The sequence below is a fragment of the Ambystoma mexicanum genome, chromosome 3p, assembly GCF_040938575.1.
Source record: "Ambystoma mexicanum isolate Mex_15411 chromosome 3p, UKY_AmexF1_1, whole genome shotgun sequence".
NCBI lineage: Eukaryota > Metazoa > Chordata > Amphibia > Caudata > Ambystomatidae > Ambystoma > Ambystoma mexicanum.
Window position 1 is genome coordinate 620,488,404 of NC_090925.1, and position 27,878 is coordinate 620,516,281.

General features: G+C 46.4%; 1 protein-coding gene across 1 annotated transcript in view; it reads right to left on the reverse strand.

Moving 5' to 3' along the window:
• STK10 (serine/threonine kinase 10) overlaps positions 1-27,878 on the reverse strand; it is a 967,310-nt gene that overhangs the window by 34,061 nt on the left and 905,371 nt on the right. The window contains exon 14 of the mRNA XM_069651382.1: positions 20,236-20,365. Coding sequence (XP_069507483.1) covers positions 20,236-20,365 — 130 coding nt within the window. The remainder of the gene's footprint in view (positions 1-20,235; positions 20,366-27,878) is intronic.

A 27,878-nucleotide genomic window follows, 5' to 3' on the forward strand; every position in this document is an offset into this window, starting at 1 on the left:
TCCAGTCTCATCCAGAGAAAAGTGATACACAGAGCTCTATGGTAAGGCAGTTGGCATTCCTGGCCAACTGCTATTGGAAATGTATTCCCAGCAAGTTGGCACAACCTCAGAAGGGAGGGGTTGGTCTCAAAAGGCCTAGGACAATAAGATTCATATTAAGCCTAAAAAGACATGAAATGCAGCCTGCACCACAGACCTGCATCCACCTTACTAATCTCCCTCAAAAAGAGAAAGTCAGGATTTTTAGTAAGAACCGATTTCTCCGCTACTCATGCACTACCCACACTCCCTTCAGTAAGCAAGCATTGGCAATGCCAACAGTTAGAACTTGTGTGTGGGCATGGGAAAGGCACTTGCCAGGCACTGCTGTAGTGGTATTAACTGGTTATTGATGGTAGCAGTTGCAAAATGGTACAAGTACCTGGTCATCTAACAGCAGTACACGGGCAATGCCTAATACTTATACACAAGCCAAAACTGCTTGTTTTTACCAGGACTTCCGTGAAGGACATGCATAGTGCTTGTAAAACGAGCGGCTGAAGGCAGACCTGGTTAAGAAACTGCTACTACACTCAAGTCATTAACTCTCAGAAGGCTGCTTTGAGAAAACACTGGCAGGCACTTTGAGTGCAAAGTTTGATGGTAAGACTTTATTAAAGCGAGCTCAACGAGTTCCCATTAAGGAGTGATTTGGGAGGGGAGGAACTAGGTGGGAATGGCCGTATACGGATTAGCATGGCAATGGGTGGGTAAATAACCAAACAACACCTTCAAGCTTTGTGTCCCTCCACATATGCCATTTCTCCCCATCTGTACTCTAATGCAATAGGTACGGCTTAATAACCTTACTTGAGCGTGGGGGATTGAACGCGCAGCCATCCCTCCCCACTCCCTGCCAACAGACCCGAGGGAAATAAGTGACCCTGTAAACGGAAAACGCCTCCCCAGTCCTGTTCCCCCTTGAGTGTACTGCTGAGGACTGTTCAATGAACACCTGGCATGACACCTCGCCGTTCCGAACCTTGGAACATAACATAAAACAGCAAGAAATCTCCCTTACAGAGGATAACGACACACACACACACACACACACACACACACGTTGTGATAAAAAATCCTGTGAATACTCATGGACAAAATACTCTCACTAGAACCACAAGTCAAAGAAATGCTTCTACCGCCTGCGACTAATTAGAGAGATACGCCCCTTCCTCTCCTTCCCACACATAAGCCTTGGTATTATCAAGACGAGGGCACACAAACAGCCTCTACCTTGGGGTACCAGAAAGTCTCACGAAAAAACTCCAACGCATCCAAAATAGAGCAGCAAGACTCTGACACTCAACAGAAGAGACCACTTCACACCAGCCCAGAGAAGCCTACACTAGCTTCAAATCCCTCTGTATCGTTCAGAAATCACTACACAGACAAGACGCCAAATTCCTCCAAGCCAAAATCAACCGTTACCAACCAGGAACAAATCTAAGATCGAGCAATGACCTTCAAATCGAAACGAAACACTACGAGAAAAGGTGATTTGATGAAACCACATAATCCAGACTGATAAGCGAACTATTGCCGCAATCCTGAAGGAAATAAGAACGACTGTAGATCACCTAACTTTCAGAAATGACTGAAAACCTGGCTATTCAACTCAGCGGGATTAGCATAAAAACAGACATCTCCCAAAACTTTCCCGAAAAAACCCAAGGTAATCAGGGGACAGTACAGATACTGGAACCAACAATAAAACAACCACACTAACTACTAACCACCCCAGCTCCTTACTCCTCTCCAGCATACCTCCCACGTATCCCACACACCCTAATGGGCTAGCATTTCTACACACTAAACACACAACCCACACTTCCGCCAAAAGAACAAACTACCCCAAACAAATAATCCAGACACTGGACGTTGCCCACCGGACACGATGACCTGAGTGCATTCAATCCATGCACACATAGAAAATCAACACGCCCAGATGCCTGTTTCTCCTGGATCTGCAAGGACGAAAAGAAGAGCACAACCTCTATCCTATCCCTCTGCCCTCACTAACCTACCCCATCAACATTCTTACAGAGCCACATGAGCGCGTGGAGACCATGCAAACGGTAGCGGTCCGCGGTATAAATCAACTTAACATAACATAAGCTAACAGGCCAAATTAAAAGGGACATTGTTCTGCACACACCGCTTTCCCGACCAGCCAGTACCGTAAAATATTTCAACATATCCCGACATCACAACCAAAGACACAAAATAAAATTTAACAAATTGTAAAAAGCAGATTCAAAATGTGATTAAAGCATCGAAAAAGTATTATTTTAGATATTTCTACTTCGTACAAAATATCTAAAAACAACGTACACCAAAGGACATACATAGAAAGAGCTCAGCACATACCCACATTTCCAACAACCTCAGCATATCACAAAAATACACATTATAGCGTGGTGCTCTTTTATGCCTGCCACTTGTAATTAGTTCTCCGTTATTCCTTTTGTGGTAAAATAATAAAAAACAAATTAAAGTAATTTAAGTATAAGAAACATATCATTTACCTACAACAGTAGTTTGCAGCTTGATCTATGTAATAAGTAGGTTCACATGCAGTGAATATGCCATATCAAATGTGTGTTTCTGGATTAACTTTGTTATTATTACAACATTCAAAAATATCTGCCATCGTCTCATCATCCAGACACACAAGATCTCATCTCACCGACCAGATCTATGTCCACTCCTTCAAAAGAGCCAAAGCAGGAGGCTCCAGTTTTCAACACTTAGCACCAAAAAACTGGAATGCCCTCCCCACGGCACTCAGAAATGAAAAATCATACACAAGTTTCCGCAAATGCCTGAAAACGAAACTGTTCAACTAACTATGCCCCGTATGCCTCTGTAACCTGCATCACTTGCTCTGTTCGTACCTCACTGACCCACTGTAACATAATTGTGAACGTGCTACTCGCCTACCGTTTGTCATTTTTTGTCGGCATTGTACTTACAAATCTGTACCAAGCAAGTTTTCTGTAACAGCACCACGATGCCCCAGAGCCGATGTGCGCTTCATAAATTCAAATAAATAAAGAAATCAATATGGCAATATATGCACTGAGTGCATTGTTTTCGTGATACATTTTACAGGGTGCAAAATATAACTGACTCTTGGTTAGTAAGAAATGGTGTTCTGTCTGTATGTATGTATGTATAACATTGTGGTAGCGTGTGACTTTTGTATGCCTGGCTAGTAGCTCGAAACTTGACCATTTCCCCCTTGTATTTTATATGTACCTACTGTTTACAGGTAATTTCTGTGGGCCGCTTACAAATATATAACAGACACAATTTGAAAAATGTTTGTTACATGTAAGGTACTCGTTTCTTTAGCATTGTGAATCTTATAATGTGTTACATGCGATGCAAATGGTGTGTGTGTGTGTGTGTGTGTCTAGGTAGCAATAAAATAATGCACTGCCCAGGAATGCAGCTGCTCTACAGACACTCTGTAGAGAAATTCACATGCTATGCAATGAGTGCACCCTTTGCTATTTTGGAATGTGCCTTTTATGTATGCTCGAGTGGCCAGTTAGATCCGAATCTTGATTGCAATGTGCAATATGCCCTGTGCATCTAACCACACAGATAGCATTTTCTTGTTGATGTCTGCTGACTGCAACAAAAACTGCCTAGTCTTCTCAATTTCATAAACACATCTGCATAAAACATGACTGTCCTGCGGAAAACAAAAGTATGTAAGCTTCGTTCTGCATCAGCGTGGTTCTTTAATGAAAAACGGAAGCTCAATAGTTTTATTAATATTTTTGGTGCATATCTAGTATGTGTTCTTAACGGCACCTTCCTAGCATATATCAAAAGAAAAGTTTAATTCATTGCCAATGCATGCATCTCACTGCCTCTTGGAGCGCAATTAGTATTAAGTAAGGAAGCTTCTGCAAGTGTGACTTATTTATACCATCCATGGATCTGAATGGTAAACGTATGACTCTATGGAGTGTAACATTAACCTACAGAGAAGCCAGCGATATCTAGCGTCCCTTCTAAACGTGTCCTACTGCTCCTTTATACACTATCAAACAGTTGCCCTGGGGAAGTTATAAAAAGGCCCTACAATTTCTTAGGTCAAGCTAATCAGGTACCTTTTGGCTACAAGCAGGCGCTCGAGGAATAAACTGCCATTACTGACAAATCGCCAAGTGATTTTCCATAAAGTCAAAAGGAAAAGTGTTCAAATATTACACAAAAAAAGGTGTAAAATGGTTTGGCAGTTCATACCAATTCCAGATCGGGATCCATTGCGGTCTTCCATTATCATTCACTCCGGTTCCTAGTGAGACTCGCCAATGCAGATATAGCATCACTAATGAGACTCGAGCATTCCATGGCGTTCACCAGCCTGGCTTCAGCTACAGGGTTGTAGGATGACTCAGGAAATAGTTGACAAATGTAGTAGGTAATTGTTACATATGTGTATAATCCAATGCTGGTATTTTCTATCATGATAGTTGATGTTGTGTTGTATTGTGCACTGTGGCGAACCAGAAGAAGGACTTGGACCAATGACGGACATGTCCGTAAGGATCTTTATTAAAAAGTAAAAGAAAACACCTAACTTGCCCTATCTTTAGGAGGTAAATTCCCCAACGAAAAACCAAAACTAATGGTGCTTGTTGAAATAAACAGTCTTTGGTCCAAAATCCTATCCAACTAATCTGGCCCTACCACTTAGGAAAACTGAACTAAAAAAGAGAAACCGAAGCAATGAACTCTTTCCTCAGCTTCTGCCTGGCCCGATCACTTGGATGGTCTGTCGATAGTTTCAAGCTCATTAATATAAAAAAAAAACAAGTTCACAGTGTTCTTGCAGAGTGTTGGTCAAAATAAGTGTTCCTCCTTATGATTTCCTCTCCATCTGGAAAATAAGGGTTTTTCTCAATACCTCTACAGGGTCCCTTTTAACACAGTTCTCTTTAAAACTGTTTCATGCCTCTGGGACTCCCCAAAGTCCTACGGCATTCTGGCAGAATAGTTTGTCTCAATTCATGTAATTCACACATGGTACATGCCCATTTGGGTTTTCTCAGGCAACGTAACCTTGTTGGCTTTCCCAGCCTTGATTCACAGTGTTTGTACCCTTCTCGTTCTGATGCACATGCCATACTTGCCTGCTCTGGTTTCTCGGGCTCCTGTAGCCTAATTGTTTTCGCAGCCTGGTTTTGAAGTGTTCATACCTCTTTCGTTCTGATTCACAAGGGACGCTTGCCCACTCAGGTTTCTCAGGCTCCTGTAACCTCGTTGGTTTTCCCAGCCTTCCATCAAAATGTTTGTACCTATAATTTGGAGTGTCTACGTGCCAGCGTTGGCCTCCTGGTTTCTTGTGTCTTCAGCCAACGTCCTTTGGGCATAGAGCTTGGGGATCCGGGCTCTCCACAGCAAGCTGGTTTCAGCAATCAGACACTGGTCTCCGAGCCAACCATAGCCGGTCTATAGTAACGGTACCAGAGGAAATGGGTGCTTCATCTCCACCTCTTCCCCCAACTTGGACATCACGGTCGGAGGGAGAAAACGCAAGCCTTCCTGAGTCCGGCTAGTGTTGGCCTCGCTCTACATGCTCCAGTGGGCTCTGTGGCATAGCATGGCTCTGTCCCTTCAGGACGTCTCTTACAGAGTTCTTGCCTCTGCGCACGGATCGCACACACCCCTACATAGGAGTTTCCTTCGCTCCATTCACAGTTCCTCTCCTGTTTCAGTACGTCATCATGAACAACAAAGGTTGTTCTGTGTCTTTAGCACTCATAAATCCAGCATTGCCTAGAGCCAACAGGAGGGAAGGGCTGTCATGGCTTGTTGGAGTCAAAAGAGGAAATAAATTAGCTTGTACAAGTTCCATGTAGGCAGACAATGTCCCTCATTATGAGTCTGCTGATAACCCGCCGGTAGCATCGGCAAGTTACGGGCAGACTCACCCTACTGTTTCCGCCGCCCGATATCCCAGTAATACCGGGAAAAAAGGGCAGCAGAGGAACTTTAAGTTAGTAACGGTGCCAGTGTTTTAGTGAAGAAACTGCTGGCAGGGGCCAGAACTACTAGCAGGTCAGGCCTGCCGGTAATTCAAAGCCTTTATCAGCAGATTTGTAGTTTGCCGGTCTGGAAAAGGTGCCGGTAACCCACATTACCAGCACTTTCTACAGGACCGGCAAACTTGTGATGAGGGCCAATGTATTCTGGTCTGGGAGGTCCTTATCAGACTGGCAGTCCTTGTCCCCGAGAGGGGAGTCACTGCCAGTGAGGTACCACTTGCCCAGACCACTAGAGAGGGTCTTGCGGATCGGGGTCACCTCCCTAGTATCACAGGGGGTGGCCTCGCTCTGGGGAGAAGGGATGAATGATCCAGATTCAGCACTTCCAGTTGAAACCTAGTAAAACTATTGGACAATTTGTTATCTATATGTTTTAATAAGCAAGTAAGAATGTCTATGAACAATGCAGCGAACAAGTCTTGTTACTACTGCACTATTTGAAAAATCTCTTCCATTTGGTAGCATAACATGGTTTTCTTGCTTCCCGAAATACTCCAATACATCTTGGAAACAAATGTAGAATCCAAGCTAGAACCACTTCCACTTTCAAACCAGTACGCCACGCTCATGGGCAGTGAATTGATGTGTGCTAAATTGCTCTCATTTGATGTTAAGAGGGTTTTATGTACCCTCAAATCTACAGACATTTTTGACAATTGAAGACCCCACATTGTTCTCGCACAAAGTGGGGCGTATTAGTGTCAGAGGATGTCCTCATCTTGTTAAGCGTCTTTTGCATCAATGTTATTGGCGGGACAGCTGAATGAAAGGGTAATTCCCTGGACCGTGCCTGTGGTTCCATAACCAAACCGTTGGTCTTTTCTGTTTCTTTATGTTGCAAATAAATCTATTTGCAGTGTATCCCAGTGCTCAAACAATTCTTTAAAGTGTGTGTGTGTCTAGTTTCTGTCTAGTTCCCATTCCCATGTGTCCTTTAATGTACTACTTACTGAGTCTGCAATGGTGCGACTTTTGGAGTGTGTTCTGCTCTTAGAGTGACAACACCCTGTAGGTGGCAGTGCCTGAAGTGCCTTTCCTTGGGCAGCTCACTGGAGAGTGTTCCATAATGTTTATGTCAACAATTGCATTCCTGCTGTCTGTCTTCATCAGCACATTTAATGCAGCCAGAGTTGATTCCGGCGCTAGAACTAGTGACACCAGTTCTAAGACACATATATGTAGTGTCTTTTGATGTGCTGCCCAAGTGATCCTTTCACGAAGGTGACAGAGATCAGTAACCATGCCAAGATAAAAAGCTGTGAAAACCAGTTTCTTTTATGTCAGGAAAAGAATACAAGGTGGCCAAAACAAAAAGCTAATAGGGAGCTTTAAGGTTTTCCTGTGCCCTTGAATCCCTGCGGGTCGACCTACAGCATGACTGCGGTTATGGCTCTAAGGGGGGCATGCACCCTTCGTCCCAGTATCTCCCTGCAAGCTCAACTTCAAAGGCTCAAGAGGTTTCCTGCACCCTATTTCTGCTTTCTTGTCTAGGTCTTCCCCTCTCTCTCGAGTCTCACTTTCAGTCTTGTGGTGGTCTTAGTGTCATTAATCCCTGGTTCTAGTATGTTTAAGTGGTTCATGAACCCTTTCCCTGTGATCTTCCTGGAGGCTCTCTCTCCTTGGTACTAAATCTCGGGTATACGGGTTTACTGCAGCAGTCTTCTCTGGTCTTCCCTGGGTCTCCCCATATGGCTTTTCAACTTCGTGATTGAGTCAACATGGCTTGCCTGCCTTAATTTTCACATAGGCGGGTTCAAGAGGAACCACCCCACCTCCTTCCTTTTGGGTCCTTAATTCCTCTTCCCCACCACCTCCCTACTCCTGCACCTCCTCAACATCAGCCCACATACTTGTTCCTACTCCATCCGTGGGCTTCACTCCTGCCAGCCCTCCCCCTTGGTGACTCCAACCCAACCCTCCCCAATTGGTGACTCCAAGCCAAAATCCCTCATGGTGACTCCAAGCCAAACTCCCTCCTGGTGACTCCAAGCCAAACTTCCTCCTGGTGACTCCAAGCCAAACTCCCTCCTGATGACCCCAAAACAAACCCCCCTCCTCCCCGGTGACTCAACGCAACCCCCCCTCCAGGTGACTCCAACCCAACCTCTTTCCTGGTGACTCATGACTCAAGCCTAACCTCTTCCGTGGTGACTACAACCCAATCTCCTCCTAATGTCTTCAACCACTCTCCTCTTGGTGACTCCAACCCAACCTGCCCCCTGGTGACTCCAGCACAACCTCCCTCCTGGATTCCAACCCAACCTCCGCCCAATGTCTCCAATCCAATCTCCTCCCAATGTCTCCAACCAATCTCCTGCTGCTGTTTTAACCCTTCCTCCCGATGCCTTCTGCCCAACCTCCCCCCGATACCTTCTGCCCAACCTCCTCCCGATGCCTTCTGCCCATCCTCCTCCCAATTCCTCCTGCCCAATCTCCTCCCAATTCCTCCTGCCCATCCTCCTCACAATGCCTCCTGCGCACTCTCCTCACAATGCCTCCTGCGCACTCTCCTCACAATGCCTCCTGCCCAATCTCCTGCAAATGCCACCTGGCATTTCGGACCCATGCTGGAGAACAATAATTACAGGTAAGTAACTTGTTCCTTCTCCAGCATGGGATCTGGCATGTATTCACATGCTCATGAATAACAAATACACAGCAGTACATTACACAACCACGTGAGGTGGCAAGGCTCAACAGAAGCAAATAACTCTTACCTCTGGAAAAGACTCACCTCAAGCGAACAGGCTGCGTAGCACTGCTTGGCTGACTCTGGACTCCTCCCTGGAATCCCTGTCAACGCAGAAGAAACTTGTGGAGTTGTGCGTGGACTTCCACGTAGTAGTCCTGCAGATGTCCAGCAGGGCCACATAGGAACGCCTTCATCGCAGCGATCGCTCTGGTGGAGTGGGCTCTTGGACGGCGGGGCAGCAGTCGGTTCGCCAACCAATGACATTGCATGATGCAGCCGGAGAGCCACCTTGAGATGGAAGCCTTGGAAAAGGCCTTCCCATGGTTCAATGGACCAAAGTTCACAAAAAGCTGTGAAGTCTTTTGAAAACGCTTCATGTCATGAGCAACGTCCAGAGAGTGCAGGTCCCTTTCAGCCAGTGACTAAGGTTATGTAAAAAAAAAATGGGCAACATCAAAGGTTCGTTGAGGTGGAATTCCGACTGAACCTTTGACATGAAAGAGGGGTGCGTTCGTAGCACCACCCTCGATTTGTGGAAAGTCGGGTATGGATGCTTACAGGATAGGGCCTGTATCTCACCCACCCTCCTGGCAGAGGTGATGGCCAGCAGGAAAGTCGTTTTCCATGAGAGGAACTTGAGAGGGGCCTGATGCATAGGCCCAAAGGGGGGCCCCATGAGCCTCGTCAGCACCACATTGAGTTCCCACGCCGGGCCAGGAGCCTTCACCAGAGGGAATGAACAAACAAGTCCTTTAAGGAATTCCTTGACGAGTAGATAAAACCAAAGTGAAGACCTTCCTGGAGTCCTGGTGTAGCGGAAGATAGCTGCCAAATGTACCTTGTTCAAGGCTCCCCAGCCTTCCAGGGAAGTGTCCCTGGTGACCGTTTCATGGAATGGAGGGTTCTCGAACCTCATGCCCTGGGCGATGTTGGAACGGACACCCCACCACTTTTTCGCCCAATGGAACTCGTCGTCCAGAGTGATCTTGTCCACAAACTTTCCAGACACTTGTACCCAGCGAGCATCCAGGAACTCCTGAAGAAGTCGCATCTGTAACCTGCAGAGCCGGATCAGGTAGATGCCGGACAACATCATGCCGAGCAATGACTGGATGGTCCACCCCGTGGCCATCTTCATCAACAGCCGCTGCACCTTCCCCTAAATCGCTGCCACCCTCTCCTCCGAGGGTGATACTAGGCAGGACACTGTATTGAGTCTGGTCCCCAGGAACAGAGTGTTCTGCGAAGGTGTCAAGCAGGACTTTGGATAATTGATGGAGAATCCCGGATCCCGTCAGCAGCCTGACGGTCGCCTCCATGTGTCCGACTGCCAAATCTCGCGAGTGGGCCCGGGTTAGTCAGTCGTCGAGGCACGGGTATACGTGAATCCCCCGTAGACGCAGATGGGCCACCACCGGTGGCAGGCACTTCGTGAACACTCTGGGGGGCGACTTCAAGCCGAAGGGTAGGGCCTTGAACTGGTAGTGCTGTACTTGCACTACAAAGCGTAGAAACCTCAGGGGTTTCCTGTGAATGGGGACACGGAAGTAGGCATCCTCCAGGTGCAGCGACGTCAAGAAACCCCCCCTTTCCAGTTGGCCAACCACGTGTGCAACGTTATCCTGAATTTCCGAGACTTGAGGTACTTGTTCAGACGTCCTTTCTTACAAAGAAGTATCTGGAATAGACTCCAGAGCCTCGGAGTCGCTGGGGAACTAGCTCCATCACCCCTTTTCGTAGGGATGTGCTGCTCCTGATGGGCCACCGGAGGGATCCACGGACACCTGTGCTGAAATCCGAGGGTATGTCCTTGGCCAAGAGCGTCCAGCACTCATCTGCTGCTGGTGATCTTTTCCCACTCAATGAGAAACATCTTCAGCCGGCCTCCCACCGGGGTGCATGGGCGGGGGCCCCCGACGTCTTTGCCGGTTCAGGTTTGCTTCGGCGTCCTGTCCTGCTGGCGAAACGCTGTCCTCCTCCCCCGCAGGCCTGGGAAAGTCCTATGTGGGCTTCCTGGGTTGTGGATCTGGAAGGCTGATGGTACGAAGAAGATAAACCTTTCGAAGACCTGCCTAACTTTCCACTTGAGGAGTGAAAGGAAGAGCGGTGCTGCTGGAGGGTGCCCAGGAAATGGGCCGTATCCCCCTTGATAGCTTGTAGGGACTCGTCTGCAACCTTCCTGAAAAGGTCATCTCAGTTGAAAGGCATGTCTGCAGAACCTGATAGAAGGGAGAGGCCTGATTTGTTATCATTAGAGAATCATTACTCTTTTTTACAGAACCATTACCTATTATTACCCCTTTAGGAATCATTGCATTCAGTTTAGTTATCCATCATCTGATTAGTACTGATTAGGAGTACATGAAATAGTAACATTATACTATTCACATTATTACCATGCATTTGAAGAGAGAAATAGGCCCTGTTATATGAAGGGTTTGCTTAGTTATGTTATTGCCATATATGTTGAAAGAGATGCTTTTAGAATTATGTATTATGCCATTTATATAGCGCTTAGGCTGAGAGAAACGTGCTAGGCACTATAGAGAATGAATGACACACTGGTATATTCGCAGACACTAGAGACACGTTCTACTTGTAGAGACACATGTAGAGACTATGTATTATGTATGCATGTAGAGAGACACGTATGCATTACACTTAGAATATGCTTTGAGCATATAGATAGCGTTTGGGTTTGCGAGAGAAAGAGTAAATGCTAGAAAGTATTTAGCTGGCATTATAAAGCCATTTTGAATGGAGACACACAGAAGTGCCACTGAGCTGAGTGCGAAAGTTGTTATGAATTAGTGTGAGGAAAGGAATGTAAACAGTTTCTTGGCAGGCACAGATGAACCTTGTCCGAGTGGAGAAGGCGAAGGAGGCCTAATCAGCCTTGGGCTGGTGTTCGCGGAGACAGAAAAGGTGGGGGCCAGGCAGCAGAGGAGCTTTTGCTATGGTGGGAGGGAGAGGTGCTTTTGCAGGGAGAGCTCTTGCACACAGACACGGAGAGAGGGATTTTGTGAAGCTAACAGTGGAATGAATGGAGGAATAGATGGTGTATTGCAGGCAGACAGAAGGCCATGATAGAGATAGGCTTTGAAATGTTACATTGACAAAGAACACAACCAGAACACGGAGTGATTGCAAGTAAAGAACATGCAAACACAGACTTTGGCATTGCTCATATTTAGAGATGCTGACAGAGAAAGAGACATTCTTAGCTTAGAGAACAAATGTAGCACAGGGATTTGTACACGTCATTGCACAGTATAACCAGGGGAGAGAGGAGAGGGGAGTAGCTGGTTCTAGTTGTTGGAGATGTAGATGGAGTTTGAGTTCGATGAGGAAGAGAGATGTTTGGCAGTGGCATAGGAGAGACTTTGGAGATCAGAATCTTGGGGAAGCATTCTGACGAAAGGAGAGACCGATGAGCTTGGCAGACACTGACTGGCTGGTTGCAGAGTTAGCGGGAGAGGAGAAACTTTGCAAAGAGAGCTGGAGAGGGGAGAAATGCACATGCAAATGGGAAGTATGGTTTATGGCCTAAACTGATTGATTGATTAGGGCAGACACTCACACAAAGAGCTTTGGGTTTGGAAGAAGGGGAAATCAGACAGGGATTGTCAAGAGAGAGAGAGCGTAAGGAATGGTGTGGATTGGAGAGGAATGCTAAATGCTGGCACTTGCTATATGTATATTGCATTAGACACTGACAGAGCCAGCTAATCACAAGGTTGCATTAGAAACCTGTAAGGCTTATAGTTATTGAACTGCATGGTAGATTTGCACCATAAGTATAAAAGTTGCAAATTCGATATTAGCATAGTTTTAGTATTGTTTGCATCATGCTTTGCTGTGCATGAATAAAAGTGTTATTATTTGAATCGATTCATGTGTTTTCTTTGTGTCTTATGTTGTTGTGTCCATAGGAGTAAGTTAGGGGTAGGTTGTTCTAGGAGTAACACAGTGCACAAAGGCCCTAAGATACGAAAGCAGGAGGGGGGGTATAGTGATCCACACCCCCCTATGAGATTGTCTAGGGTTGTCTAATACTGATGCATGATGCCCAAGGGTTGTAGACCAGGTAGGAATTGTTTTACGGTCTCACATGTCCAGTACCTTCGTTTGGACCTCCTGGTGGAAATTTGTGGCCTTCATCCAGCCTTGGTGACGAAGGCAGACACTGTTCCCCATCCGTCGGAACCCTGTGTCGGCAACGTCCAGCGCCACTGTGAAAGGGTGTGATGCAATGCTACCTCTCCCTCTTGGAAGAGGGCGATTGCTTCCATCCTCTTGTCATCCGGGGGGAACTCCAAAATCAGACCCAGCTTGTACCACAGCTCCCTGTCGTACCGGTCTAGGATCGCCAGTGCGTTGACTGCCTTTGATGGTTTACACTGCAGTGTAAATCACTTTCCTTCCCATCTCGTCCATCTTCTTACCATCACTGTCAGGAGGGACTGAAGACGACAAGGACCGGTTCAACGGCCATTTCCTCGCGGCTGCAGAAACCACCAAATCTGGCAATGGTTGTGACCTCAGGCACTTCGGTGCAGATTCCGGTACCCGGTGCTACTACTTCTCCAGCCTATCCCGCTTGGCTGGAGCCATGCAGGGGTTCTTGAAGAGAGCCAGACCCTCCTCCCACACGTCATCCAGGAGGGGCACTGCCATGATTGTCTTCCTCTTGCCTTACACCTCTGGTACAGGAAACCCTCCTTCCTGGTGTCTTCGGGCACAAGCTGGATATGGAGGCTGAAACGGGGGCATCGGATAGCTGAAAAGGTGTGGAGGGTTGCTAAGAATTACAGAGACACATCCCTCAGCAGAACTGGCGTGATCGTAACATTAGGCCCCTCGCCGTTGATGCCCTCGTCGTCCTCTTCCACGTCCTTGTGGACCGTGTGTAGGGACTCCAGGTCCTCGTCATCCGTGGATGAAATTTCCATGGTTTAGCCCAGGACCTGATACTGATCCGGGGCCTTCTTGCACCCCCACCCCTTTTTACCACCCTGAGGAGCTGGAACCGTGTTCTGAGACGGTGTTCCCTTCTCCATCATGCCGGCATGCCTTATCAAAGCCACCACGGCTGTCTCGCGCCTCGGAGGGAGGGATACCTTCAGTGCTGTGGGGGCTACCTTTCGAGAGAGCAGTTTCCGCCAGTTCTATCGTAGATCAAGACTTATCCTGTGCTGCCTGGGTCTTCTGGGACAGCTCTGCCTTCTCCTCCGTCTGCGTATTCTCTGGCTTCTCCCACAATTTAGCCGGGTTGGACGACTTTCTCTTTGAGGAGGAACTCGATTGCCGGCTGGCAATGGAGGCAGAAGGTGATGTCCATTGCGCCCCCCTCTGCCATGGGATCCACTTTTGCGGCCACCGCTGTGGCCCCACACTTGCGGTGCTCGGCCTCATCTTGGGGCCCCACGGAAGAGGTGCCCTCACAGGACTTAGAAGACCGCTCCACGGACCGACCTTCCGTGGGTGAGGCATGCCCCTGCTCGGAGCACAGGGCAGAGGCCTTGGCATTCAGCCACACCACCAGTCTTCTGTGCCTGTCCTTGTCACCTTCTTGGAGAAGCTGCGCATATCTCGCAATCTCCTTCCTTGTGGTCCAGATGCAGTCAGTAGAGGCATTGCAGGTGCTTGTCCTCCACAAACATTTCAAAGCCTGCACTTCCTTCTTCTCCTCCGTCATAGTCAGAGGGTGCGAAGTAGGCCTTATGGCCTTCTGGAAACATCGACGATCTTCGTCCTTGAGGTGCGCTGAACTTCACCGACAACGGATCCCCGCTGTCGGCAGATGAAGAGAAGAGCACACGGGCTCTTTCGGAAACAAAAATAAACCTTTTTCCGCTAAAAACACGAAAAACGTATAAGTAGCATTCAGAGCAAACTCGAGCGCACTCCCAACACTGAAGTGTGCAGTAGAAATCTGAAGATGGCTGCCAGTGGAGGGGCTTAGGGAGAGGACTGTCATTGGGTGGGGGCAGCAATACCCAGAGAGCACTGATTGGCTTAGAGGAGAAATACAGTTTGTAAGTGAAACCGTTTTCCTTTTTAATGAGAATTCACCGCCTGATGACTGGGAATATTCATGAGCATGTGAATCCATGCCAGATCCCATGCTGGAGGACTGGGATTCTGCTCTTTTATTGGCCTGCAAGCTCCTCCCTGGGCTTTGGTTTAATGAGAAGTTCTGCATCTGTGGAAGAGAATGAATGAAGGGCTGTGACTGGCTGAACTTAATTGACTCAACTATATTTGCTTGGGAACTTTTTGACTGAACCAAGCCTTTAAAATTCTGATTACTTTTACTGATTGTGCGGATGCTGCCACTAGGCAGTCCATCTGTTTGCATGCTGCCTAGAATTTAGGATTGAGCTGCCAACTGATAGTGGACAAAGTAAAAGCAATTTTGAATGTGACGATTCTCCCTGCAGCACCTCTCTGGGCTCACACTGCAGGGAAATTAATGCTGCATCGGTTTCTGAAGGGAACGTACTGTGTGATTGTTATAGGAAATTGTGGTGTCCCTCTGATGTCTAATGGTACTCACAGAGAGTGTTTTAAGAGAAAGGGATGCGTCTCTATCGTCTGAGCGTGTGTTCACCAAGGTCATCAAAGAAATTCAATGCCTTTATTACATAGTTTCCTTTGATCACAGAGTTCATTCCTATTTAAGGAACAGTCTTCAAATAGTCCTGTGCCTGATGACTACATAATGTAGTTCTCTTTGGGAATGGGGAGTGAATTTTCTTTACTGGTTTGATATTGTTTCAGCTTCTCACGTTTAGGAGTCACTTCACTTATAGCAAAAGTGTCCTTAGACGCCTCATGTGACTTCTGTATTAGGGCAGGTTCAAGTGTGGGTAACCATGGGATCCCGTCATTTCACCCTAAGGTCCATTATCTACGAACTTGGGATTTAAGGTGGGTACTTCATCACATTACGTTACTGATCTGTCTCCTAAATGGGCTCGCCACATGATTGAAGTTCAATCTGTTATGGTATTTAAGCATGCGACTATAAACGGGTCTCCCCTTGTAACGAGTGGTTTGTTATGCTGTCCTACATTTTAACAATCACACCACTCTTGCTTTACCACAACTAGATGGTGCCCGTTTTCCCTTGCTTGTCACCACTGGGAGTTGAGGATTCTTGGATTGATCACATATGTAAGCTTGTCCTGGGTACTTTTAAAGTATTTATTTGTGCTCCATTGATTTTCTTCCCTGACTTGGTGCTCAGTGCCCTTTTGTCTCGTTTGCTGTGAATCCCAGTTTGTGTATTAATGTGACTGTTTCTGGCATTGCTGCATGACATCTCCTGGATGAATGAGTCTTTATCCAGTAACTTTTAAGGTAGGGATGCATATGTAGTGTACCACTGCCCGGCAACATAGCTATTACAGATACACATTTTTAGAACACTGTGGGTACCAATCTTATACTGAAAGGTAGAACGGTCAACTGATTGTGTTTGGCACCCAGCTGAACGTCTAGGTTTTTATAGTGTCTTTAGGCCATTAAAGTATGAAAGTAGGCATCTTTGAGGTTGATGGTTGTCATGAAGACCACAGCTTACAGTAGTGGGATGTTTACTGTAGAGGCAGCTTGAATTTCTGAGCTCTGACCCATTTTTCTACAGGCCTTGTCCGAATACGGGTCTTATCGGCCCTTCTCTCTTTGGAATAAGGAAGCATTCTTTGGAATAAGGAAGCATATTGGATAAATAACCGTTGTATGTTTGGGTTTTCTTTTACAGCTCTCCTTACCAGCAAGGATTTAATTTCCCTGCTGAACCAGGGGAACATTTTCCTTTTCATGTTCTTGAATGATGGTGAAATGGTATGTTGTTTATGTTCAAATTTGATGCAGCAGCTGAATCTAACTGTATGCAGCACCCATTTATTGGTTCTCTCATTCCACTAGTGGTAGTACAACTGTAGTCTTACTCCAACAGCAGTACTGCAGTCAGAGCTAAGCATGGTTTAGATGGTTCCCCTGCCTTTCGTCTTCTCAAAGTACTTGGCTTGTAATGACAGTCGTTAGGAAGGAGGAACAGAACACGAAACCCATATCAAAAACGGTGCAGGTAGCAAAAATATGGTGTTCAAGATAAGAATCGGCCTACTTGACACAGTCGTAACAGCATCAACAAAAGTGACTCTCATTGCCAACAGGTGATATGCCTTGCAGAATCGTATGGCAAAGGGAAGGAAGGCTGGACAATTCCTAGACCCAACAGGAGATGCAGATCCTCTTTCACAAGCTTATCTTGGAATAGTTTGTTATTCCGGTCTTGACGTTTCTGGGAGCCTGTATCTCCTCTTCCTCCCCCTCACACTAAGAGGGCAGGTGAGGAGCTCTACATCATCTATCGGATGAGCTAAGCAACAAAATAGGAAATTCTCTACAGCAAAGTGTATCAGAATGGAGAGTTAAACTAAATCAATTGAGAGCCTATTCTTGCAAGGGCCTAGTGTCCTACCTCCAGGGTCCGATCTCCAAACTAAATTGCTAGATCAAGGGGCAATCACATGCAGGACGGTATCCGTCACATTACTGTCAGTCTTAGGGTAGCTTTAGATGCCCAAGGACATGTTTTGGTCTTTGATTGGCAGATGATTTCGATGCTGAATTGTCTAATAGGATATGATGGTCTTGAAATTGTTACTGGGCAAGCCCTGTTTCATGCCCCTCTTGCCCTAGAGGTTCTTTGAATGCTTTTCTTGTAGATTACCCCTCTTGGACCACCCACCTAACTGGGTGCGTCTTGGTAAAATGTACTTCCCCACCCTCTGCCCTCCCAAAGTGGATCCTCAAAAGTTGCAAACGTATTTAGTTGGCCTGGTGGCTTTCCTGCTACTCCTGTCTCTAATGCCCTGTGCACCTTATTCTGCAATTCGTAAGCGCATGGTGCATGCCAACCTTTGGATCCAGGCTCCCTAGCCTAGCCTACCCTGCCTGCATTGCCTGGTCTAAAGTGCAGCTCAATTGTCCTGGGCACCTTCAGTTTTGTATCTAGCCAAAGAAGTGGTCTATTTTGCTCGGCCAATGCAGGTTCCCTCTAGCTCTTTTACTCCTTGTCCTCTCAATAAGACAACTTTCACTCAAGGATGCCATCCCTACATCCTCAACATCAGGAGGTCTGTGGTTCTTTTTAGAGGTGTATTCTAGGAGTACTTCTCCAGTAGGTGGGCGTGTTTCCCTATTAGCACATGGCTTTGTGATTGGATGTGCCTTAATGGTTCTGGCCTTTAGGGTCACTGGCTATCCGTTGTTGTGCGTGATTCAATAATGGGAACCTGTCCATACCCTGCCCTAGTGTTCAGAGATTCAAAATGCCTGCCTGCAATGTTGAGATCAAGCAGCAGTGTCCTGTTGGCTCACTGATCTGATTTTCTGGATACCCTGTTCTCAAGCAAGTTAGTTTCCCTACTTCCAGCATTCTTACACTGAGTGATGATGGTAGTACTGCGCGGTCCATTTGTTAATTTGGCTCTAGTTCACACTCACTGCCGGGGTTTGGTCACCGACATTAAAAAGAGACCCGTAGTGGATGTTCAATCACCCGCTTGCCTTGGATATGTTTCACAGCTTTCCTGAGGCTGGTTTTCTCAGGGGTTCCATCACCCATGGAGTAAGGATGACATGTAAAATTGCATTTTACTTTCTGTGCAGCATATTTCGCTCTATGTGGTCTGGGTTCTCTTTTCTGACATAAACTGCCTGAGGGATCCTTTAGAGAACCTCCAGCGGTTGCATCATTGTGCAGGTGGCTTAAGCCTGGCCACTAGACTTCTACAGCCCCGTCCTTCTCAATCAGTGCTGTATAGGCGACTTCACCACAGAAACCTTGTAGGTCCCTGATGTTTGTTGCCACAGTGCATATGACTCTCCATGGGGTTGAAAGGTCTGTTTATTATCGCACCCATTCATTTCACAGTCGTTTGTTATTTAAACTTTTCTAAGGCCTTACCAAATAGCTTTCAAAACGGTGCATTACCCTCTAACTGAAGGTTTTGTAACCCATTACAAGTTTGGTGGTATTTTGGCAGTAAATCCACTGAGATACCACCAAATGCAATTACTGTTACCGCCACTTGGTTCGGCAGAATCAACGCTGGATTATAAAGGGTGTTAGGTGGAGTTAGTCCTCAATAAATGGAGTCCGTCCATAGGAAACCAATGGGATTTCGGTAGAATTACCGCTAGCAATAATTCAGTGGATTTTGGCAATAAAGGTAGTGGATTTGCCTCCAGCTCCTAGATGGAGGTGAATCCTCCGCCTCTCCTCCAAACTCATAGTATGGCAGTTAAGGAATTAGGCGGTAATGGAATTACCGCCACGTTCCCACTGAATTTTCCTGCACCGCCATACTCGTGATGAGTCTGTTTATATGTGTCTGCACCCGTGGTCTAAAAAAGAGCTGAGAGCGAACAGTGTCTCATGACCACTAACTCAACGGCTGCTCGTCTGGCTGTGGTTTCTGGAGTGTCCAGGCTTGCATTTTTCATTGCGTTAGATGTCATTTGTCCTTCTTGTATAATATGGGGAGCCCATCATAGCTTTTTTCTGGAACATAATTTATGATCGTTCCAGTTGTTTCTACGCTACCGAGCCAATAAGGCATTTGCCTTTTGATTCTCTGGTGAGTGGCTGCTACAGTAGCCATCTTCCTGACTGTTGTATTTCCGTTTCTTTGCCTTCATTCTCAGGTGGCAATCTGTTTACTTGCCTTTGTGCCAATGGCAAGTATTTTCATGTAAAGTCATTAACGATAAAGGGATCCTGAGGTGCAGGTTCACATTTTTGACTGATCATGGTAATGCTGCAATTAGCACTGTTTGCATGTTTTTTTTTTTAATGTGCTGCTAGCATTGGTAAACTTGATGTGGCGATTCAGAGTTTGCACCAAAAAGGGTGCCTCAATTGTACCTTGTAGGTTTATGCTGTATTCAGCACTGCTCCCTTAATGACATATTTCCGAGATCCTTGATCATCTGTGGAGTGGTTGAACACTCATCTAGGGGTTTCTTCTGGATGATTAAGAAAGCTCTATTTCACGCTAATCTATTCCTGGTATTTTAAACGGCATCAATGTTCTCTGTACTGAAGGCCTTCTAATCTGCTTCTTTTGCAATTGAGCCTTCAATGGCTTGTTGGGTGGTAAAGCTACCTCCTCAGAAACCGATATCAGCGTTAAAGTATCCAACATGGACTCCAAATCAAGGCGAAAAGGAGATGCACGATAAAGCCTAGGATTCCTTGTGAAGCTCAAACATTTGTGCATTTGAGATGGGTAATTTTAAGTAAACATGGCACTGCTCCTGCCACAAACCCTACTTACCACCATTCACTCAAAACCAACTGGCAATCTTGACTCCACAACAGAGTAGTCCACATCTGGAAGCAGATTAGAGGATACTCACCTCTCAGGAGAGCTTGCTTCTTGTCCAAGCACTCTCTTTCCTTGTCACAGATCTCCTTGCGGTTCTGCGCAGTGATATTCTTCATGGTCAAAAGTACATGCTCCTTCTGCTTGGTCAAGAACTCTTGTTCCTGTTGACACAGAAGAAATTATAAACGTTCAGTCTTCTGAAACAGGCCCACTTCATTTAATTGTTTTCTCAAAGGTTTGATTGGTCGCGTGGCACTAAAGGCACGGTTTCATGCCACAGCAAACAAATCAAAATACTTTACACAACTTTCAAATGCACATCATGAATATTTCCACTAGCCCCCAACGGTGACTGGCTTTAGATTGGAAAATTTATTCCAAAACGCAATTACCTCTACTCATCTCTGCATGCCATCACAGAGAGGCATCAACGTGCCAAGGACTTGGAAAGGTGACCCGATAAGGTCACCTTGCCAGAATGCTGAACATACAGAAAGGGGAGTCCAGAGATTGCAATACCCTCATCTGTATTTTAGTATCATAACCCCAGCAGGTTTACCACTTCACCAACTCCATGACAGAAAGAATCATTGGCATAATGGAGCGGCCTGAAGAAGCTGCAATGAGCATGTACAGTGGCGGATATTGGACTAGCCCGTGATTGAAACTACACTGCGTGCGAACGAGCCGCTGGAAAACCCCATTCATGTTGACAAAGTGAAGTGTCAAACCATTTCAGAAATCAAGACGAGTTTTGACCATTGATTCACAGAGCCACACAAATGCTTTGTGAAAGGCGAGACGTCAGCCCAGCTTCAAATGGGCCAATAGGCCTTTTGAGGCCTCAGAGAAACAGTGACCCTTTGAAGGGGCTTACAATCACCTGAAGCATATCGGTAGGTTTCTCTGAGGCATGACTGGGGAAGTCTTTGGAGGAGTTGGAAGCGCATGGCGGAGTAGTGAGAACATCCAGAGAGCTGAGAGTGTGATAAGCTGCAGAGAGCTGGAAAGAGCCACTAAGAGATGGTGAGAGATGCTGATTTGCAAAAACAGCTAGAACAGAGGCCAGAGGACTGGAGCATGAGAGTGCATAGTGTTTTGGGGATTATATCCTTGAAGACCCAGTCTATGCTGGCGGATCGAACTAGGTGCTGTATCTGCCCAATGGCACTACATACCTGAAAGCTCTGTGGGTGATGGCAGTGTCATCTGGGCGCTATATCCCTGAGAGCAAGAGTAAAGATAAAGTGACTTTCTGGTCATCATCACATGGACCTGCGAATGACATCCAGAGGTTTACAAAACAAGCCAGCTGTAAAACTTAAAACCATATCCCCATGTCAAGGCATGATGGCCTTTACAGAAAAGTCAAGAAGAAATGTCTCCCATAGTTCCTCTCTCTCAAACAGGGAAACCCCAAAGCGGATCCAGGAATTGCATGGTTAAGGAGAAATTACATTGTGCAGAAACTCTAATCGGGTCCCTGAAGCAAGGGAGGACGCTTGAGAATAGGAGAACCTGTCCAAAGGCCGATTTATCCAGACCGGGCCGACATCCTGCGCAGTACATCAACCAATCACACAGGGAGGCCTCTCCCACTTCCTCATACAAAAGGGAGACATCAAGAGACGGAAACTAATGGTTCCCTCACAGATACAAACACAAAGGGGAGAAGAGCCTCCAGCAACCAACTGTAAGGGTGCAGAATCAGGAGAATGACATTCAATATCAAAGTAAAGAGAAAACCTATCTTTTCCTATATCTAGGAGGGGTTTCGCTGCCTCGAGTAAAGTGCTAGTGGGTCTGTCAGGATGTCTCTGTAAATTAAAAAGTCCACCGTCCTGTGTCAAAATGCCCCTATCTCTGTCCCTTACACTTATAACTAAACTAAAAGGTTCTATCAATCTTCCCGGTACAGGAAAATTACTCCCTCCTCCTGGACTGGATTGCACAGTTCTCATTGAAAGTTATTTACCAGGGGGAATGACTCACTACCTGTGGTTTTAGGGCTTTACAAATAACGGATTTTTGATCCCATAACACTTTGCATCAAAAGGTTCACTGTTTCTTTACTCCCGTGGAATGACTCCCTTTCCCTCGATCACTGGTTTGACCCGCCTTACAAATACAGCTACCAGGAAAATGACTCCCTTCTCCAGGCTTCATTGGCTTTGTTCTCACAGTTCACAACACCAGGGTGAACAACTCCCTTACCCTGGCCTTTCTCAGCATATTCGGTATGGCAGACCTGGTTCACTCTCCTGCCAGGTACTGCCACAAAAAAGATTAATTATATTGATCTTTTGTGGGTGCGGGTCCGAAGACCTGAGTTTCTCCAGGGATTTCTACTGGTAGACTTGGCTCACTCCTTTGCCAAGAACTGCCATGAGTAAGATGACTGGTAATGGTCTCCCTTTTGGTTGAGGGTCCCAGACCCCGGTCTCTATGCTTCCTTTTGGGCGATTATTAGTCTACTTTGATATATTACAGTGATTTTCCCTCTTGCCCCTGTATTGGGGTACTTCTCTTTGGTTCCCCTCTTGCTGCCTCTGTGACCCTTTTATTCCCACCAACCATTCCTGTAACCCCTGTACCTTCAGGGTTGGAGCTGGCATCTCCCAGTCGGTCTTGGGATTGTTCCTCTCTGTGTTCGGGTCTTGCGTGGCTTCTATGGTTCTCTGGCATACTGTGGTGGCTACGTAGTTGTTGTTCCCTTGCAGGCTGCGCATCTTCCTTCGACCGCACTGTCAAACTCCTGCACATGCCCAGACCTCTGCTGTACCAGCTTTTTGGTCGGTCCAACAATGTAGGACCGTATCTGGATGCCTCTCCTTCTCTGCCCGCATCCTGGTCAACAGCCTTTTCTTCCCGCACTGAACCGCCGTTGCGTTCTCGGTTCCTCCAGGGAGGGATTGACAACTGGGCAAGTCCTTTCTTTGTCTTTATTCAGGGGGGCCCTTGACAACTAGCAGGCTCATTGATTCTTCCAAGTGTTCTTCAGTGCTCTGCACCTCCTCTTCGTCCCAGTACATCTCAAGGAAGTCTATATTAGGTCATCCCTACTCTACCTCTTCTCAGTAAATGTTTGGATTTCAGTCTCAAAGACACGCATAGAGATGTGTGATAGAGACGTGTAGTTCATGGGGTAGGAAGATGTATAGGTTGTTGGGTGAAGGACGTCATAACACGTTCTCCCTAGATGGTCATCCTTGTGCTTACACTACGAGAAGGTGAGCAAGGCACTTATCCCCAAAGAGACAAGACTGAGACAGGGGTCTAAAAATAGACGGGGATTGTGGTCCAAGGACTGATGTAAAGGTGGTGGCTGTTGACAAACTTGAGAGAAAGAAAACAGAGGCCAAAGAGGGGGTGCAGAGAGAATTGGTTGAAGCTCTAGCCAAGGAAAGGTTTAAGCAACAGCCCAGGACAAAGCTCAGAGAGGAAATGCCAAGAGTCAGACCTTTTCTTCCAGAGCCTGGTTCAAAGTCTTGACCAAGGAAGAGTCAAAGGGAAAGAATCAGACCCCAAGCCCCTGGCTCCCCAGAGGGCAGAGAAAGTCAGGGTAGTCCCAGGCAAGGAAAAGGAGGGATCGAGAAGGAATAGTTGCCTGGCCTCACCAAGGCAGATGACAACCAGACTGGCAAAGACTATTGTACAGTCTTGGTAACACTTTAAACACCCAGCCATCCTGACAGAAAATAATCTGCGTTCAAGTTACATTCCTTCTTCCATGATTTAAATAATGTAACATGCCTATTACAGTGTGTGAGGCTTTCCTGAATGAGTGAGGGCATCCACAGATGTCAGCAGGTTTCAGAGAAGCATTAAAGAGAAGCCACCTGTCAATGCGCCGAACAAGGTTGGATTTGGGAATGGTGACTTGGTGGACATAGGAAGATCTTAGGGATCTGCAGGAATTATAGGGGGTTGACTTTCTTACAAAAGAAAAGATGCACACTGCTAGCTATCAATTTCAACTTCGGCAATACTAGCACTTTAAATATTATCTTAAACCAGACGGGTACCTAGCTGTGAACTTTTGGGAGACTTGTGACCATTTCACCTATTTTATGCCAGCACTGAGGCAGATGGCCTGTTGGCATTCTATGAACATGGTTGATCTATTTAATAACTAGGGCAGCTGATATAGAAAGTGTTAGGTTAGTATTGTTTGGCATCGGGAAAGCAACATTACTATAGTAACACATAGGCCAACTAAATTGAGGAGTAATCTGCAGAGCTGAAAGAAAGCCACACTGGTTACAGGAACATGTTGGGAGAAATTTTCTAGTTTGCTGCTAAGGGAGTAACCAGGACTTTGGAGGATTCGGCAAAGATATCCAGGGTCAAAGGAGGATAGGTGGTAGTGGGGAAAAGAAGGGTAACTAGCATCAAGCAGCATGATCTCATTCTTAACAACCTGGTGCTTGAGAACTCACTTCCACATGTAGACTTCTAGGAGTCGCAGGGTATCCAAATAACAAGACCACTCAGGGATCCTCAGTCACACTGTCAAGGTTTTCAGAAAAGCTAGCTCCTACATACAAAAGGTGTCAGAGAAGAGTGTTCATCCAGAAGGTTGGTGGGGGGGGGGGCAGGGGGAGGTTTAATGTTTTACCCATCTGAGATTTCGGTGAACAGTGTTGTTGGAACAGAGGGATGATACCATGAAAGTGAGATGAGAGTTTTGTTTTTTTAATCAGAATTTCCTTAGTATAGGAAACCAGTCCTTCCCCAATTCCAAATAGAGGGTAGAGTCTAAAATACTGAGAGCTTCAAAATCGTAGGCAGTATAGAACAGACATTTGTTCTGTAACTGCCCTTCGGTCTTGCCTGGATCAAAGACAGGTCCTCTTCAGTTTTTCTCTGCCTCGTGAGGCCAGTGTCAGATCATTCCTGGAGGGAGGACCTCATTGATCAATGCTCTCTTTCGTGGGACAAGATCAGGTAGGAGGGCAGAGACCTTTCCAGGTGCGGGAGGGGTACTGACTTCCATTCATTACAAACATGAGCTCACATTTTTCAAGCTTTGTCAGAGCTGCCAGCATGTCCCACATAAGCGCTTTCCCAAAGACATCATGAGAGCTGGAGAAAAGGCTGGAACTAATCTCTGTGGTCTTCGTGGGCCATTTTGGGAAGATTTGAGCTGGCATACATAAACACCTCAAAAGCTGCATTATTTGGTGCACTGGGCAGAGTGTCTTTGAGGCACTATCCTCAATATCTTAAGTTTTGAGGTGTTTTGCGGTGACCCACATCTTCGAGAAGGGTTCAAATAAGAAGCAGAGTGAAGGCTTTAGCGTGACAGAGTCGGCAGTAGTGTCTCACCAAAGCGCAACAAAGAAGAGCAATGTTCCCTGTAGGAGATAAAGAGCCACATTTGTCTGAAACTAGAACGCTGCCCCAGATCTCTCCCTAGATGATGACATCAATCCTTGAAGGGAACAATGTAGTCACAGTTTTTAGATAGTATGCCTTAAATTGACAGTTTAGAGATAGGTTAGGGAAAGGAAGACTAGGAATATTTCACAGTCAGTCGTGAAAACAAAGTCACTTGAGCCTCAGACCTTCACAGATGAACTCACCAGGTAGCAAACAATTGTAAAGAGGAACAAAAACACTCAAGTGTAGAAACTAGACGTGGCTGTTCTGGAAGTCACAAACTAGATAGAAAATAAATCCTGAAATACCCTTCAGCTGCCTAATAGAGGGTTTTATGTATCAACCTTTTGGGGATAAAATGGTGGTAAAACAATTTTGGTGTGGATATCCTTTTCTCTGTTATAGGATAGAGAGAAGACATCTTACTTGTTATTTTGTTCCATTACCCTTTCCCTCCTGCGAGTGGGGCCTGTAGCAGATTTTGCTGAATATTGCAGACCGGACACGAAATTCAGATTGTGAGGATTTGACTCATGCAAGTGGATCCACATAGCATCAGCCTAGGCGTGAAATGAGAAGTCCTGATCCTTGAGAATCTTCAGGAGGGACAGCATGTCAATGACTAAGGGAGCATATTTGTATAATGCACTCTAACCTGGGAGGAGTCTCTTGGTGCTGATGACCTTGCTCTTATAGCAGCTAAGTGACATTGTGACAGTAGGGTGTGGAGTGACATTGTGACAGTAGGGTGTGACATATAGTGGGTGGGGGATGAGATTGGGTATACCTGGGTCTCACTAAGTGATACGGGCCCCACAGATGGTATACATGAACCCCCTACCTCCCAAAACCCACCCCTTGCTTCATTTATAGTGTTAGGGAGATTCTCCTTAAGACCTTGAGGTCAGGGGCCTCTGGTATATCTTACAGACTCAGATACTACTAGTGAGCATTCCAGGGCTAACTCGAAGTGGTGGAGTGAGGTGTTTCACAGCTACAGTACACAGTTTTCATTAGTACCAAATAAAAAAGATGGTCCACACACTATAATTTATATAAAAAACATAATATTTGTTATTTATATCCTCCAAACAGCATCGACAGGTAAGTGGAAGCTGGCAAGTTCAAGAGGGACCAGTAGTTTGTTTATGGTCAGTCCCTAGCAAAAAAAGTTACCTTTGTGCAAAAGTGCCCTTAGCAGTTGTGTTGCTCCCGAGTACCATTGGAGGGAAGCCCTCAGTGGTCACTTGGAATTGAAGAGGTGGTCCAGGGATGGAGCATGAAACTGAGAAACGACCAGCAGCAGCGCTGGATGGCCAGGACAGGAATACCCTGAGACTGAAGAAGAAGCTCTGCAGGATGCTGTTAGCTGTTTCTTGGTGTGGTTACACTCCAGTGACATTACATCATCAGAAGAAGGACCCTGAGACCCTTGGGAAGAGCAATTAATCTTGATTCAGTGATTCACAGGTCAGGGGTTGGTGGCGTGGGTGAAGAAAGGCAAGTCGAGATCTGGCTTCTGAGGATAGTGTCAGTTTGCCGAAACCCCAAAGATGAACGTATGTTAAAGAACTCACACCGGAGAGGAGCAAGTGATGGAAAGGAGGGCCAGGAAGGCATGTTTGGCGGTGTGGCATCAGGATTTGAGGCGGCAAGGCCTCTGGAGCTTCCGGGGTTAAGGGTGATGGAACCAGAGTGCTTGCCTGGGGTCTCTGGCCATTGCAGCTCAAGGAGTCTTTGGAGTACTGGCAGCAAAAGGGCATCCAGGTCTGGATCTGGTGATGCAGGCACAGTCAGGAGCTTCTAGGAGTTGAGGTCTTCAGTCAGAAGCTGTGATCTAGTTGTACCCACCGGATATGGGGAAAGCGGCACTGCTGTGGGTTCTGTGATGATTCACCAGGTATTGTGATCTCTCCCCAGAGGGGAGCCCTTTCCTATGAGGTTAGGGAGGTACGGCCGTTAACCAATAGTCCCCCCTAACGGCAGTTAAATACAGGAGGAACTCTTCGGGAGGCACTCCCCCTCTGGAGATAAGGACGACCACCTTGGGTATAACCCGTTAAACATCACACCTCCACATTCCTTAGCCCCCTCTTCACTTCAAACCACCAGATTGAGAGTAAAGCGATGTACTTCTGTAGTACCTGGGGTACAGCCAAGACAGAAAATACTAGCATGAAGAAGAGCAGAGAAAACAATGATTACCGAATGTGCTATTACTGATACGAGGTGGCTCACAGGCGGCATGAGGAATACCAAGGAGCTATTGATATTACGCTGGGGCGGAGTATG